The sequence below is a fragment of the Lathamus discolor genome, chromosome 2 (genome assembly GCF_037157495.1).
Source record: "Lathamus discolor isolate bLatDis1 chromosome 2, bLatDis1.hap1, whole genome shotgun sequence".
Classification (NCBI taxonomy): Eukaryota; Metazoa; Chordata; class Aves; order Psittaciformes; family Psittacidae; genus Lathamus; species Lathamus discolor.
This window is the reverse complement of record NC_088885.1, coordinates 37,975,047-37,988,190: the sequence shown is the minus strand read 5'-3', so window position 1 is coordinate 37,988,190 and position 13,144 is coordinate 37,975,047. Positions and strand designations below refer to the sequence as shown.

Here is a 13,144-nt window from a genome sequence, read left to right as displayed (position 1 = left end):
TCTTTATCCATGAGAAGTGGGATCTGAACTGTAAAGGACAATGGAGTCACACAAATTGCAACACGTATAAGTAACCCTACATCTCAAATGAGATTTTTGGAATTTGTTTTTGTGCTATATTTTAGTAGCCCAGATTTGCATCAAAAATCAATATTTTTTGAACCATTTGCGGGGTTGGGGGGGGGGGGGGGAGGGTTGGAAATGCAAGTTTAATTTTCAGCTTTCTTGGAAGAAAGAGTACACATGACACACCAGCACTGCCTTTATGTGAGTTCCTGAATTAGTATTTAGGGTAGAAGAGTGTAAGGCATTCATAGACATAGGGAACAAAAATGGCTTCAAGTGAGAAGACTCTTTGAGAAAATCTAGATCCTCAGGCCATGGCATAGCTTGGATATAAGTCCTTAAAATTACCCCTGTGAAATCTTCAACAGTTCCATATACAAAAATGTAGGCAAATGCATTTATTTTTGCTATTGAACATATACACGTAATAAATTTTAAACAAGTTTTTTTGTTTTCTGAGGATTCTCCCTATAACATTTAAAATACTGTTTTCTGAATAGAGCTGATTTACAACAGAAGTTCCATTTTACGGCAAATCAAAACTCTATAAAGTTAAGCCTAAGAAACATTTCCTGTATAAAATGACTGTATCAGTCTTTGCAAGTGCAACAGTAGCAGAAGATCTGTTGTCACAGAATTTTTTGCATTGCATTTTCATATTTATTTCTTATACGAATTTGGGCCTTAACTGTTGAATTAACAGTGAAATGAATATGGCCTGATCAGGGTTTTCAGGCACTTGAGTTTTGATTATTTTTTTTTTTTCAATTTCATACCTAATTTCATTAAAAGAAGAAATAAAAAGTGTATAAAAAAAATCATGGATTTAATCTTTGTAATCAAAAGAAAAAAGTGTCATAACAAACCCTCTCCTGCCCAATGAAAATCATCTCACCTTAAACGTTTTTAAACAGCCTTGAGCTGCCATAACTGGTTTCATTTTGGCAGGTCATGTATGTAGAAGGCACAGCCGTTGTTATGGGTTTTGAAGAACCAATGCTGCAGACGGATGACACTCCTGTAAAACGCTGCTTGCAAACCAAATGGCCATATATCGAATTACTGTGGACCACAGATCGATCACCTTCCTTGAACTGACAACGTAAAACCACGGTATCCTTGAGTGAGGATACAAGCATTGGTATTACTTGGAAAGTGGTTTGCTTTGACTGTGTGGAGTTATACACTGGTATCATTGATGAATTGTAAATAATGATTACAAACACTTTTTCAGTGTTAATTGGAATATTTAATTTTTTAATCAGATTGATTTCTATTATAATAGTTTGTCTTTTTTGGCCACTGTAGTACTGTTAATGTGAGTTATCCTTAAAACAAAAAAAAAGCCTGAAGTCTTAGCGTTATTTTGCCATCTCATGAAGATTTGAAAAATGTCTGATACTGCAGAATCTGCATATTAGATGTCAGATCTTTAAAACATGAAACATATTCAGCTTCCTCTGAATCATATAGGCATGTTCTATTATTTAAATTATATTGGCTTACATTACAGTACCATAATGTGTGGACTAGACTGGCCTTTGCACTGGGTATGTTTTAATGAGTTTTAAATTTTTTGCAATTTTACCTGAAATCGAATTTTACCTAAAGAGCTTGCACAATGTCACATCAATATGATACATCTTTAGGAATATCAGTAAGTATAATTCATAAATACTCTTTCTTGGCAGTTGTATATTACTGTGGCTCAGTTATCAGGCATGTTAAAAGTGAACAAAATCCGAGGAAAAATAGATGTATTAATATTTATTTGAATTTGTATAAAAGAAATGTAAAAACAGCGGAAAGAATTTCTTGTTCTATAATCCTTTAACTATTCAAACTTATAATATTGCCAAATACCTCTTCTCAATTTGTCCAAACAGCAGTGTAAGCCAGCGTTACTGTATGTGTTAAGTGCATGAGAACATCTGCTATTACATTATTATATTCCTTTATTTATTATCAACTTGTTAGCCCTAAAATAAAATCTTTTCCTTGAATCATGATGCCGTAAGTTTGGTTTTAATCAGATTTGTTCCCTGCTTCTCTAAGATACCGAAAAGGGAACACGGGTTTATAAATATCAGGTTTTGAGCTGAGCACATCTCGGGGTGGGGAAGATAATTTTACTGCGTCTTAACTGTGATTGCAGAGGCTCTGCTATTGCCAGCGGAGCTTGATTTCACATTCAGAGTTGGTAATTTTTAAGATTCTATTTTCATATGTAAATAACAATATAACTCCAGAATGATCAGCATGCAGGAAAACAAACTGATTTGGTTGAAAATGAGGTGTGTAGTGTTGGGGGGGGAACCCTTGTTGGAGAATGTGCACTGTAAAGCGTGTGGTAGTGGTGGAAAGAGAACATCCTGTGTGTGACCCTTACAGAAATGTCCTCTGCAAGACTGTACAATGTGTCTGTTATGTTTGCATCTGGAAGTGGGTGAACAGTATAGATCTGTGGTGGCTGGCCTTGGCTGGTTGCTCTAGCGTGAGCTCCTGCCTCCACAGGGCCACAGGTCCTTCCAGGAGCCTGCTCCAGCAGGCTTTCCACAGAGTCAGAGCCTCCTTCCGGCATCCTCCTGTGCCAGTATGGGGTCCTCCCCAGGCTGCAGGTGGGCATCTGCTCTGCCGCGGATCTCCATGGGCTGCAGGGGGGACAACCTTCTTCACCACAGGCTGCAGGGGTACAGCTTGCTTCACCATAGACTTCAGGAGAATCTCTGCTCCCATGCCTGGAGCACCTCCTCCCCTCCTTCATTGCTGTCTTTGGTATCTGCAGGGCTGTTTCTCTTGCATATTCTCACTCCTCCCTCCCAGCTGCCCCACAGCATTTCTCATGCTTTGTGATCACAGAGACACCACCAGCTTTGCTTAGCTTTGTCTGGCGGCAAGTCTGTCATGGAGCCAGCTGGAACTGGCTCTGTGCAACATGGGGACAGCTCCAGGTGACTTCTTACAGAGGCCACTGCTGAAGTCCTGCCTCCCCTCAGCTACCAAACAAGTTCAATGAGGACTCATTTAAAAATGAACTTCTGAAATTCCCATGACCATTCCTTACTGCAGAACTCAGCAGCTGCCTTACCTTTTTTTGGAGATCTCCTTCTCTAGAAAAAAACAGTTCCTTTGCAGGTGACAATAATGTGAAGAAATTCCTTAATTCATCTTCTGTAACCCACTTAACTTAGTATTCGGCCTTGCTGCTTGGGCCTGGTCATGAAAGTCTTGTGCAAGAGTAGTTGCACTCAAAAGCATACAGATAATTAAAGCAGATTCTCTTAATCTGGGCTGCCTGGCAAGTCTGGAATTTACTTTCCCTAAAATAGGCTTGACAGATACTTGCTTTAGCTGGTTTTGCAGTTAATGTCTTTAGGCAGGCTCGCACTGATGTCTCAGAAGGTGAAATGTCACTTCTCTTGCTCTTTCTCCTGGATTCTGCCATTTTGTCTTGGCTTGTAATAGACTTGAACAACACAGCCTGCACTGAATCACAGACCGAATCTGTTAGAAGTAACATCCTTTTTCTAGTCCACTGTCAGATACAGTTTATGTTCTCTCTCACAAAACAATAAATAAAACTTAGATGCCTAGCTAAGTGAGACCTGTGTGTAAGCATTAGCTTGTATTAAAGCTTCTGTCACGCTCCAGAGAAATGTATGTGATGCTTAATGTGGTATAAGAACCCTTATTCCTGTATCCTTTTTCCTTCATACTGCCCAGATTTGAGACCTGCCTTCTGGTTTACTTCATGTGTTCTTGACTACAGAGGCTAATGGTGCCTAATGTAACTAACAGTGGTGAATGGAACTTGGCCATTTATCCAAGAACTGCAGCCAAATGAACCTTCCTGTCCTTGCCTCCCTGATGAACAAGATGGAAGAGATTCTGATTTTATGGAAATTCACCTTTTGTCCCCTAAAAGCATGTGGTTGTTTAGAAGGCAGACTTATAATATGGGGGGCATTAATGTCTAGTTTGCTTCCACAGAAAAATAACCAGAAATCTATATAATTTTCAGAGGTTGTACTGCTCTAAGTGCCAAAAACATAGGCTACATATGTGTGTGTATATATATATATGTATGTATTGCAGTTTGCAAATTGAGGCTTAGTCTGTAAGTCCACAGCACTCCATGGAATTAAACACAGAGCAAATTGATGCTGCTAACTGTAAAGAAAGCACATGAACAAAATTTGCAATTAAATGGCATTTTGATTACTACTGTAAGTGAATGATTTTTTTATGTATTTCACAGCGGTTCAGTTTAAATTGCCAAATAAAGATCAGTATCTTCCAAGAGACAACTGGTGTCCTAAGTGGCAACATGGTACAGTTAGCAGGCCCTTAGATAGCTGGTCCAGAAAACTGGGTTCTCCCTCTCATGTCTTGAAGCCCTGTGAGACAGAAAATCGTTCAGCAAGGTGCTGGTGCCTCTGCTCTAAACTTACTTCCATAACAAAGAGATGAAGGCAAAGAGGTCTTGGGGTCAAGTGCTGGTTGAATGGTAAAAGAGAAATTGTTACCACTTCGATGTATACTGGAGTTTACAGTTAGATGCTCTAAAAAATTAGCTAAATAAATAATGGAAAGACTACTTCCAGTACCTCATATTAGCCCAGGTGAGTAATATTTGAAAGTCTCAAGGCTAACTAATATATTTTTGCTTTGTTAAAGCCTGAGCTGTTCAAGGTAAGCAGCCAGTATACATCCAAATGTAAATATTCTTGTTAAAATCCACATGAAGACCCCTTTAAAAGCGTGAATGACTGAAGCACTTGCAGGGCACTTTGGTTTTAAATAACTTCTGCTGAAGTTCTTGGCTATATCTTTCAGACAGTTAGAAATAATGCTTATCTGAGCCATCTGTATGCTTTTTAATTACCTCTTTTTGTTGTGGTGATGAGTCTAGGGAAAAGGAGCCCAAGATGGGCCTGGATAGAGTAGGCAAGTGATGTGGGAGTAAAATCCATTAGAGTAGCAAGACGGGTATGTCTACACAACAGTTCATGAGCAGGAACAAGAACTTCCATTAGCGCAACGCATTCCACAGTGCATTTGCTGTCCCACTGGATGACTGTCTCCACATATAAAATACAATGGCTCCAATTACAGTTACGGAGAAAACTTCCTACCTACAGAAACAAAACTAGGAAACAACTAAGAGAAAAGGTAAGCTTTCCCATGGGAATTGGACACTTAAGTTTCTGTACTGCCACCTTTTGAAAAGATTTAACAGTAAAATTGTAATTAATTTTAAAAATATTTGTGTTACAATCCTGTATTAATCTTTGAAATACCCTTCCTCTGCCAGCAGGTGCATTACTAAGATCAAAGCTTTCCTAGTAGAGCCTTCTATGAAATACTAATATTTAAGTTTTGCTTCAGCAAAACTTTCCACAGAAGCCTTGACTGATCTATTTTTAAGACTGGAAAGACCATAATGACCTCACCTACTGCACATAACATAGTATGTGGAAATCCACAGTACGAATCTTGCATTTTTCTGCATGTATTATTTGGTCCCACATCTGACGTTCCAGTTACTCTGTAGGGTAGATAATGACTTTTGGACTCTAGGCCAAATGTTCTTACAAAACTGTCTGTCCGGGTTCCATGTCATGTTCTAGAGTATATCAAGACTTTTTAGTTTAGTATTACAAGCAGCTAATGTGTCAGGTCACAGGTACACTGAAGAGCAAACTTCAGCCTACCAACAACTGGGGCAGCTGCTGCTTCTTGAGCAGCACAGGTCATAAGGTCCAGCCCAAACATTTCTAATATCTGCGGAAAACAGAAGTCTGAGGAAAACAGTTTGGAATAATCTTCCACTGATCAGAACAGGTCCAGATTATTTAGGGAAACACTGCAAATCCTTCTAAAACTAGAAAGGTTATTCTTTCCATTTATCCTTTTGAATTGATTTGGAATATGCTACACTCACATCTCCTTAATATGAAGAAGGAAAAGGGTATGGGGAGAGTGGCTGTTATGCTAAGAGCAAGACATAGTTATTACTTAGCACAAAGCAATACAACTTTCTTGCCTTTTTAAGAGTAGGTATTAACCCTACAAGTAATTGAGGTACTTCTGAATTTATTACTGGTGCTTAGATCTTGTTCAATGTAAAATAACAAAATGATGGTGATGTTTCACTTAAACAGCAAGAGTAAAGTCAGCACAAATGTAAGTCCAGCAGAATTAAGGAATATTACAAGCCTGTGGGGACAGCTAAGGGTCACACTGTTAATGCTGGAAATAAACACACTGTTCTATTTTTGTGAACAGGAATGTCAGTCTTATCTGAATAATCTTGCCATGAAGCACTTAAAATAAAATAAACACAAAGTAAAGAAAACAGAACCTCAGAACAAAACAAACTACTCCCAGCTGCTTTCATAGGTATGCTCTACTGTGACATATTTATAAATGAGTTCTCTGATCTTTCTCTGATATTGTTTTGGACACATCTGTATTATAAAAGCTGAAAACAATCTTTTTTTTTTTTTCCTCCTAATGGAACAGAATACACAGTAAAATGTTTCTCTTTTTCTTCGTATCTTTGAGTTGGCCAGAAAAAATACAAGAGCGCTGTTCCTCCAGATGTGGGTGTGATCCCCCATTAGCTGTGCAGCATTTCAGACAGTCAGGTTTTACATATTCTTGACAAAACCACCCAGAACACTACTGTGGGCTTTGCCAAGGTCAGAATGAATCAAGACAGGAGTTACACAGCTTTACTGGTTTTAGTTGCTTCTATGACGAAATATTAAGAGGAGCTTTCTAAAAGCTCTGTTCAGCGTCAGATGCAAAGTGGTATTGGTTATTTCAGTGGGAAAAGAGGCAGGACACCTGCTCCTGCACAGAGCTGTGGTAAAGAACTACAACAGTGCTTTCCTTCTGTGCCAGTGTAAGGTGCCCCCTTCAGCATATGAAAACTTTGTGTCGCCAGGGAAGCACTAACAGAGCGACTTACAGAGGAATGCATTTCCTAATAAACTGTGTGGATGGATTTACATCTTTCCTGTGGTTAGACGGTGGTTTTGGTTGCTGTTTGTTTCTCTTTGTTAAAATAATAGCCATGCTTAGGGTCCCATAACACTGATGAAAGTTTGTTTTCCTATGCACTTTACTTTCCTAAAAGCGAATTTCAGGTATCGCTCCAGTTCAAACTCTTGAAAACGCTGGAAACTGAAAGAAATTAAACCAGAATCCACCAGCCTCAACTCTACCATGTTTCCTTGTGATCACGACTGTCCAAACACACCCACAGGTAACTCTGCGGGCAAAGTTAACGGATGTCCTGCTTAGCAAGCGTTTCTCACAACTTCACAGGTAGAATTTCACAGTAAAATGAACCGGTTTCCCCAAATGCGGCGTGGCTGGGTGCAATGCAACACCCGAGCACCGTGTTCAGCCGGGATGGAGAACGCTGCCCTCCCTGCTCCGGGGCCCCAAGGCCACACCGCAGCCACAAGTGCTGCCAGCACCATCCCCTCTGGCAGACAGCGCCGGCGGAGTCTTGCGGAGCTGGGCCGAGGTGCCCACACCTCCGGGACCGCTTCTCCTTCAGCGACAGAGACGCGGGTGAGACGGCCCCGGACTGTTAGCGGAGGGACCCACGGATTCAAACGCTGCCTGCTAGAGTAAGACCTTCCCCTCCGAGCCACCTTGCTCCCAGCCGTGCCTCACCGCGGCTCCCCACGGCCGCCGCGGGGCTCCAGCTGCCCTGCGCTGCTCGCCCCTGTCGCCGAGCACGGGCCGCCAGGGGGCGCCCGAGCGCGGCTGGCTCTTCAGCGGCGGCGGCGGCGGCGGAGTGAGTGTGGCCGAGCCTCCCCCGCCAGCCCCCGTCCCGCTGCCAGCGCACGGCGGCAGCCAGATCTCCGCGGCTCCTCACGGCAGCTGCTCCGCTCCGCTCCGCTCTGCCCCCGAGAGCCGTCCGCGGAAGGGGCCAGGATGCTGAGCCTCAGCTGCTGGTGCCGCGCCCGGCACCGGCATCGGCCGTGCCCTCTCCTGCTCCTGTCAGCTCTGCTCTGGGCGCCGGCGCTGGTGGCCTTCAACCTGGACGAGGAGAAGCTAACGGTGTACAGCGGGCCCCCGGGCAGCTACTTCGGGTACTCGGTGGACTTCTACATCCCTGACTCCAGCACGTGAGTGCCGCCGCCGCCGCCGGGCTGGTCGCTCCCTCGGCGCGGTCCCGGGGGGTGGCGGGGACCGGGCTGTGCCCCAGCGAGCGCCCTCGGCCCCTCCCGCTCGGCCGTGGCTGGGGGCAGGCTGTGCTGAAGGCGATAGGCACACCTGGGGTGACAGTCCCCGGCCCCCCTCGCCGGGGCCGTCGGCTGTTGGTCCCCATCTCCCGGTAACTTCTCGATGTGTTTCGCAGGGTCAGTGTCCTGGTGGGAGCTCCCAAAGCCAACACCACGCAGCCAGACATAGTGGAAGGAGGAGCGGTGTACTACTGCGCCTGGCCCGCCACCCAGTGCAGGCAGATACCCTTTGATAACACCAGTAAGTGAATCGTTGGATATCGTGCGTGATGCTTGGCTATGCTCAGGTCCCCCTTCGGCGCAAGTTTCATCCGGGCTCGCTTTAGTTGTATCGCTTTGGGCTGCGTATCTGCAGTTGGCTGGAGAAACTCTGCTCCTGGGAGGCTGTATGCATGTGTGCTTGTGGGGAAGTGGTTTAATGGTCCTCAGAGAAATAACAGGAGTATGACCTCCAGGAGCTCTGTGTAGTTCATCTTTATAACTGCCATGTTTTGTTTTTGTTTTGGTTTGGTTATTTTCTTTTTTTTAATAATGCTTCGGTGTTTTTTAGCAGATTCCTCATTTTGAAAACACTGGAGTAAAAGGGGGTTTGAGTGCTCAGAAGACAAATGTCTCATACACTTCCCTGAATCCTGGAACTCACAGGATTGCTATTTGCTGTTACTTTCAGCAAGGGGTTTTCCGTCTGTTCAGCTGGCTGAAGTACCTCATGTGGCATGCTTACTGAATTCTTTTCAGCAAGAAAGAATTTTACTTCTGATCACTGGAAGCTAGATCCTAACTGATTTAGGCACAATGAGGATAGAGTATACCCACTTCCAAAGTCCCAAGACAGATGTTTCTTATTTAATTAGAGGGAACACACGTTTTAAACAATTCAGGCTGTTTATGTTTTCTATTGTCTCTTTATAGGTCTTGAAAATAATTTAAACCTAGTGTTTGCAGGGACTTTAAAACTGATTCCTTCATTTAAGCAGACTTTGACAGTTTAATCATTAAGCAAAAATTGTGATTCTTTATATTTAATCTTAACATTTGTGGTTTATTTAAATGCAAACACAATGCAGTTCACTTCTTTTCTAAGAGCACAAATTAAATTAGAAGAGCTTACTTAAATGTAGCAAGTAAGGAGTGCATCTCTCTACCCCTTCCAGCTCCAGCCACCCACATCCTACTTCGATGTTAGTGTCTAGAAACTCTGCTCAGAATGACCCTCCCATCATTCTGGGAACTCTTCAAAACAGAGTAAGAGATAGTTGAGTAAGAGATAGTCCTGTATGTTTATGTACCTACTAAGGCATGTAGTACTACCTACAGCATATGGTTATATATAAATGTGAATGTACAGACATAGTATGCACACAATATTTTTATTGTCATATGCCCTGAGTGTATATCTTTAAAATTAGGCCAGTGTAGGAAATATTCCTGTATTTCCATTTTATGATTAGGTAGTTCATGTAACAGAAGTGGAATATATTATCTGTACAAGTCAATTTCAGGTTTGAATAGAAAACTTACAGACCAAATGAAAATTCTATTGCATTTTGAAGAGGTATTTTGAAAAATTAATGAAAATCTTTTGATGAAACCTGGAAGGTTTCATTTAGTTTCATCTAGGTTTCATCACTAGATATCCCAGGAGAACATCTGGCTTTCCTGTGGGAAACTCAGAACAACTCCATACTCTGGGCAGAGATGTCCTTTCGCAGATACTGTGTTTCAGATAAAGGCACAAACACAGGTTGATGAGTATGTTGACAAGGCTTTGGACTTTATCATGCAACTATTCAGCTTGGAATCTCCAAAGTGTGATTCATTCAGTCTGCCTGAGATGGTTGGTTGTGTCCTCTGGGTAGATGACTTGTAGACAGCTGAAGTTAAGCCAGAGCGAGCTCATTGGGTAGATACATGGTGCAATGTAGGCAGGTTTAGCAGAGTTATCATTAGCTGTCTCGTTCCAGTACCGAGGCCAGTAAAGGTGTCATTGTTCACTGGCCAGCTGCTTCACAGACTGGGATCGTGGGAAGATTTGCGTGGCTTGTACCAACATCTGTTCTTTATTGCCGGGAACATAAGGGCCATCTCCAACGTGCCTTAGATTACTCTTTTTGCTTTAGTATGGTTGTATATTTCATGTCAGTTTTTTCCCTCCAAAATACACTACTTAGAGGAGTGTGTTCTCCATCTTTTTCTCTATTCCCCCAAGCAGAGTAGTCCACGTGAGCTCTATCCTAAATTATATTATTTCAGATAGTCTGTTACACACATTTCCTTTTGAAGCTTTTGACCATTGTATGCCTAAGGGGATTTGGACAGTCCTTAATAAGGGTATTTTCAGTTTACATTCTTTCTTGTACAGGCACCTTGTACTCACTGTGCTTTCTCCCTACAACATCACTCAGAAATGCTGCTATTCCCATTTTATATTTATATTCACACTTTTATTCTAATAAATAGAAAAAGTCAGTCTGAGTTGTCAAAGGTCATAGATGAAGTTGGTGATGATACTGGTAACTGACTCAGGATTTTTTCTTCTCCTCCAGCTCCTTAGCCACAAGATTATCCATTTTCCCAAAACAAAACCACTCAGTAATTGTTAGAAGACTGGGCACTCAGCCCTGGCAGCTCTAATTTTAAAGATTAATGCTTCATGCCTCATAGAAGATTTTTAAAAGTCTTGGAAAGCTTTGAGAATGTTTTCTGAAACAAAACTGAAAAACTACAGAGACTGCTTCAGAGCTGGAAGATTTCATTTTGATGCATTTTTATACAAAGCCTTCCTTTTTAAAGTACTTTTTTCTTGACTAACCAAATAATATCAGCTCTTTCAGTTAGATTCACTAAGCACAATAAAAGAGACAAAACTGCTGCATAGTTGAAAGCATTTTAAATTAAGTTCAGAAGTAAAAATTGAGTGGCACTAGAAAGAAAGGAAGAGTATAATGTAACACTTAAAGGGCAGTGTGACCCAACAAATAGATAAAGAATTTACTAAATCAGTATTTTTCAGCCACAAAAGTTCAATGGAAGACTTCTATGAATATTGCAAAAAAAAAAAAAGCAGAGTCACAAGTACTGTATCCCAAGTTAGATTCCGCAGGTCATGAAACTATGAAATTTCCACCATAACAAAAAAATTCAAGAGATCAACAAATCCAAGTGGTTGAAAACCACTGGCTTAAATTATACGTGGGCATGAGGCTCATGTCTTCCATTTGCAAGGACTGGGTACACAAATGAAGCTCAGGTATGGTTGCATTCAGTGCAAGTTTTGTTCTGCCATTGAGGGGGAAACATGCAATGCACTTGGATGTTATTTGGACTTCTGCTGCCACAAATGAGTGTTTAAGTGGACACGTAATTGCTAAGACTCATACGTAACTGTACACATTATCTTACTGTTTCGACAAGAACAGAGTTTCAAGAAGAGTTCTTTCACTTGCAAATGTTTTGATGTCATTTGTGTGAATACTATTAACATCTTGGTCCTAATAAGTGAAAACAGTGAGAACACTGACTAGTATTCTGTGATAGCTGCAGTCAAGATTCTGGACATTGTTGAATATTGTGATTTTACAGATGTTGAGTTGCTTTGCACTAATTTATAGTTATTCAGTATTTTACAGATACTGAGGATGGATAGATATGCCTTGTTTATGGGGGTGTAAATTATAACAAACTAAACAGGAACAAAATCTCTCTCCACATGTATTTAAGGCTTGTTAAGGGGCAACAATGAACAAGATCAGGGTTATAAGTCAAGGAAGGGAAGGAAGGCAAAAAGAATGTGTTGAGTTTGTAAAGTATATAGTGTCTTAGATAGAGGGAATACTCGTTCAGAAAGTAATCTGAAGGAACCAAGTAAGCGACAGCCACCTTGGTGGAAAAAAATAGGCTTGCTTGGGATAATATTATGGTAAGCACTGAGATATGGTCTTTGGTCCTGTAAAGGCTAATTTGTTGAAGAATTTTGTTTGTGAATAATACTTTATAGAGTCCTGAAAGGAGAACACAAGTGCTAAGCCTAACTGGACCTGATATTTTGACATTGGTGTAAGACAACTGTAATGTTTCCCCATGGATCAGAGATCTGACACTGCAAGAATTGCACCCAGGGTAACTGGCAAGGTACAGCCAACTTCCTTCCACCACACAGCTGTGACACTCAGGACTAAGCTCCATTCTTTGTGTCACATAAGCTCTAAATGACAAAAGACAAATCATTATTGCTTGTGAAGCTTTCTTGTTCCTTCTTAGAAATTAAGATCACATGAGGGAGTAGACATTGCATTGATAACTATTGTTCCAAGTAGGAACACTCAGTATTCAGTTCAGTACTCAATTCCTAGTGAAAGGTAAAACACCTTTAGAAAATGTGTCATTACTTTTGAGTGCCATGGTCCAGCTGTCAGACTGGGATCCTTACTACTAACACTGATACCCAAGATCAAGACTACTCCTAAAATCATCTCTTTGACACCGTGCGTATGACGAGATGCCCAACCTGGTCTGAGTGCTATGAGCAGATGCATAACTTGTGTTTGTGTGGAAATGTGTGTGGCTAAACTTCTCTGTTGAGAAGATAGCTTTGTTGGAGTTAACAGAGGTGCAGGAGTATCTGCAGCCCATTCCTAAAAGTAATGCCACCTGACTGAAATTGTTCAACCAGCAATTCTTCCCAGATGTCAACTAAATTGCTTAGCTCACCTCTCTCTGGTCTTCAGAGAAGCTAATCCAGGGATTTCCAAAGCAGTGAGGTGATTTACTTACAAACTGACATCAGTAATTAATCCTATTGACAAAATACA

At 41.5% G+C, this 13,144-nt stretch overlaps 2 protein-coding genes across 5 annotated transcripts in view; both read left to right on the top strand.

Annotated features, from left to right (window-relative positions):
- MINDY3 (MINDY lysine 48 deubiquitinase 3) overlaps positions 1-2,069 on the top strand; it is a 50,871-nt gene extending 48,802 nt beyond the window's left edge. For all 4 annotated transcript variants that reach the window (XM_065666477.1, XM_065666476.1, XM_065666482.1 and 1 more), the window contains one exon: positions 1,015-2,069. In XM_065666477.1, coding sequence (XP_065522549.1) covers positions 1,015-1,164 — 150 coding nt within the window. In that variant the 3' untranslated portion in view covers positions 1,165-2,069. The remainder of the gene's footprint in view (positions 1-1,014) is intronic.
- Positions 2,070-7,931: 5,862 nt separating this feature from the next.
- The window catches only part of ITGA8 (integrin subunit alpha 8), a 116,392-nt gene continuing 111,179 nt past the window's right edge, over positions 7,932-13,144 (top strand). The window contains exons 1-2 of the mRNA XM_065666475.1: positions 7,932-8,216; positions 8,450-8,574. Coding sequence (XP_065522547.1) covers positions 8,023-8,216; positions 8,450-8,574 — 319 coding nt within the window. The 5' untranslated portion in view covers positions 7,932-8,022. The remainder of the gene's footprint in view (positions 8,217-8,449; positions 8,575-13,144) is intronic.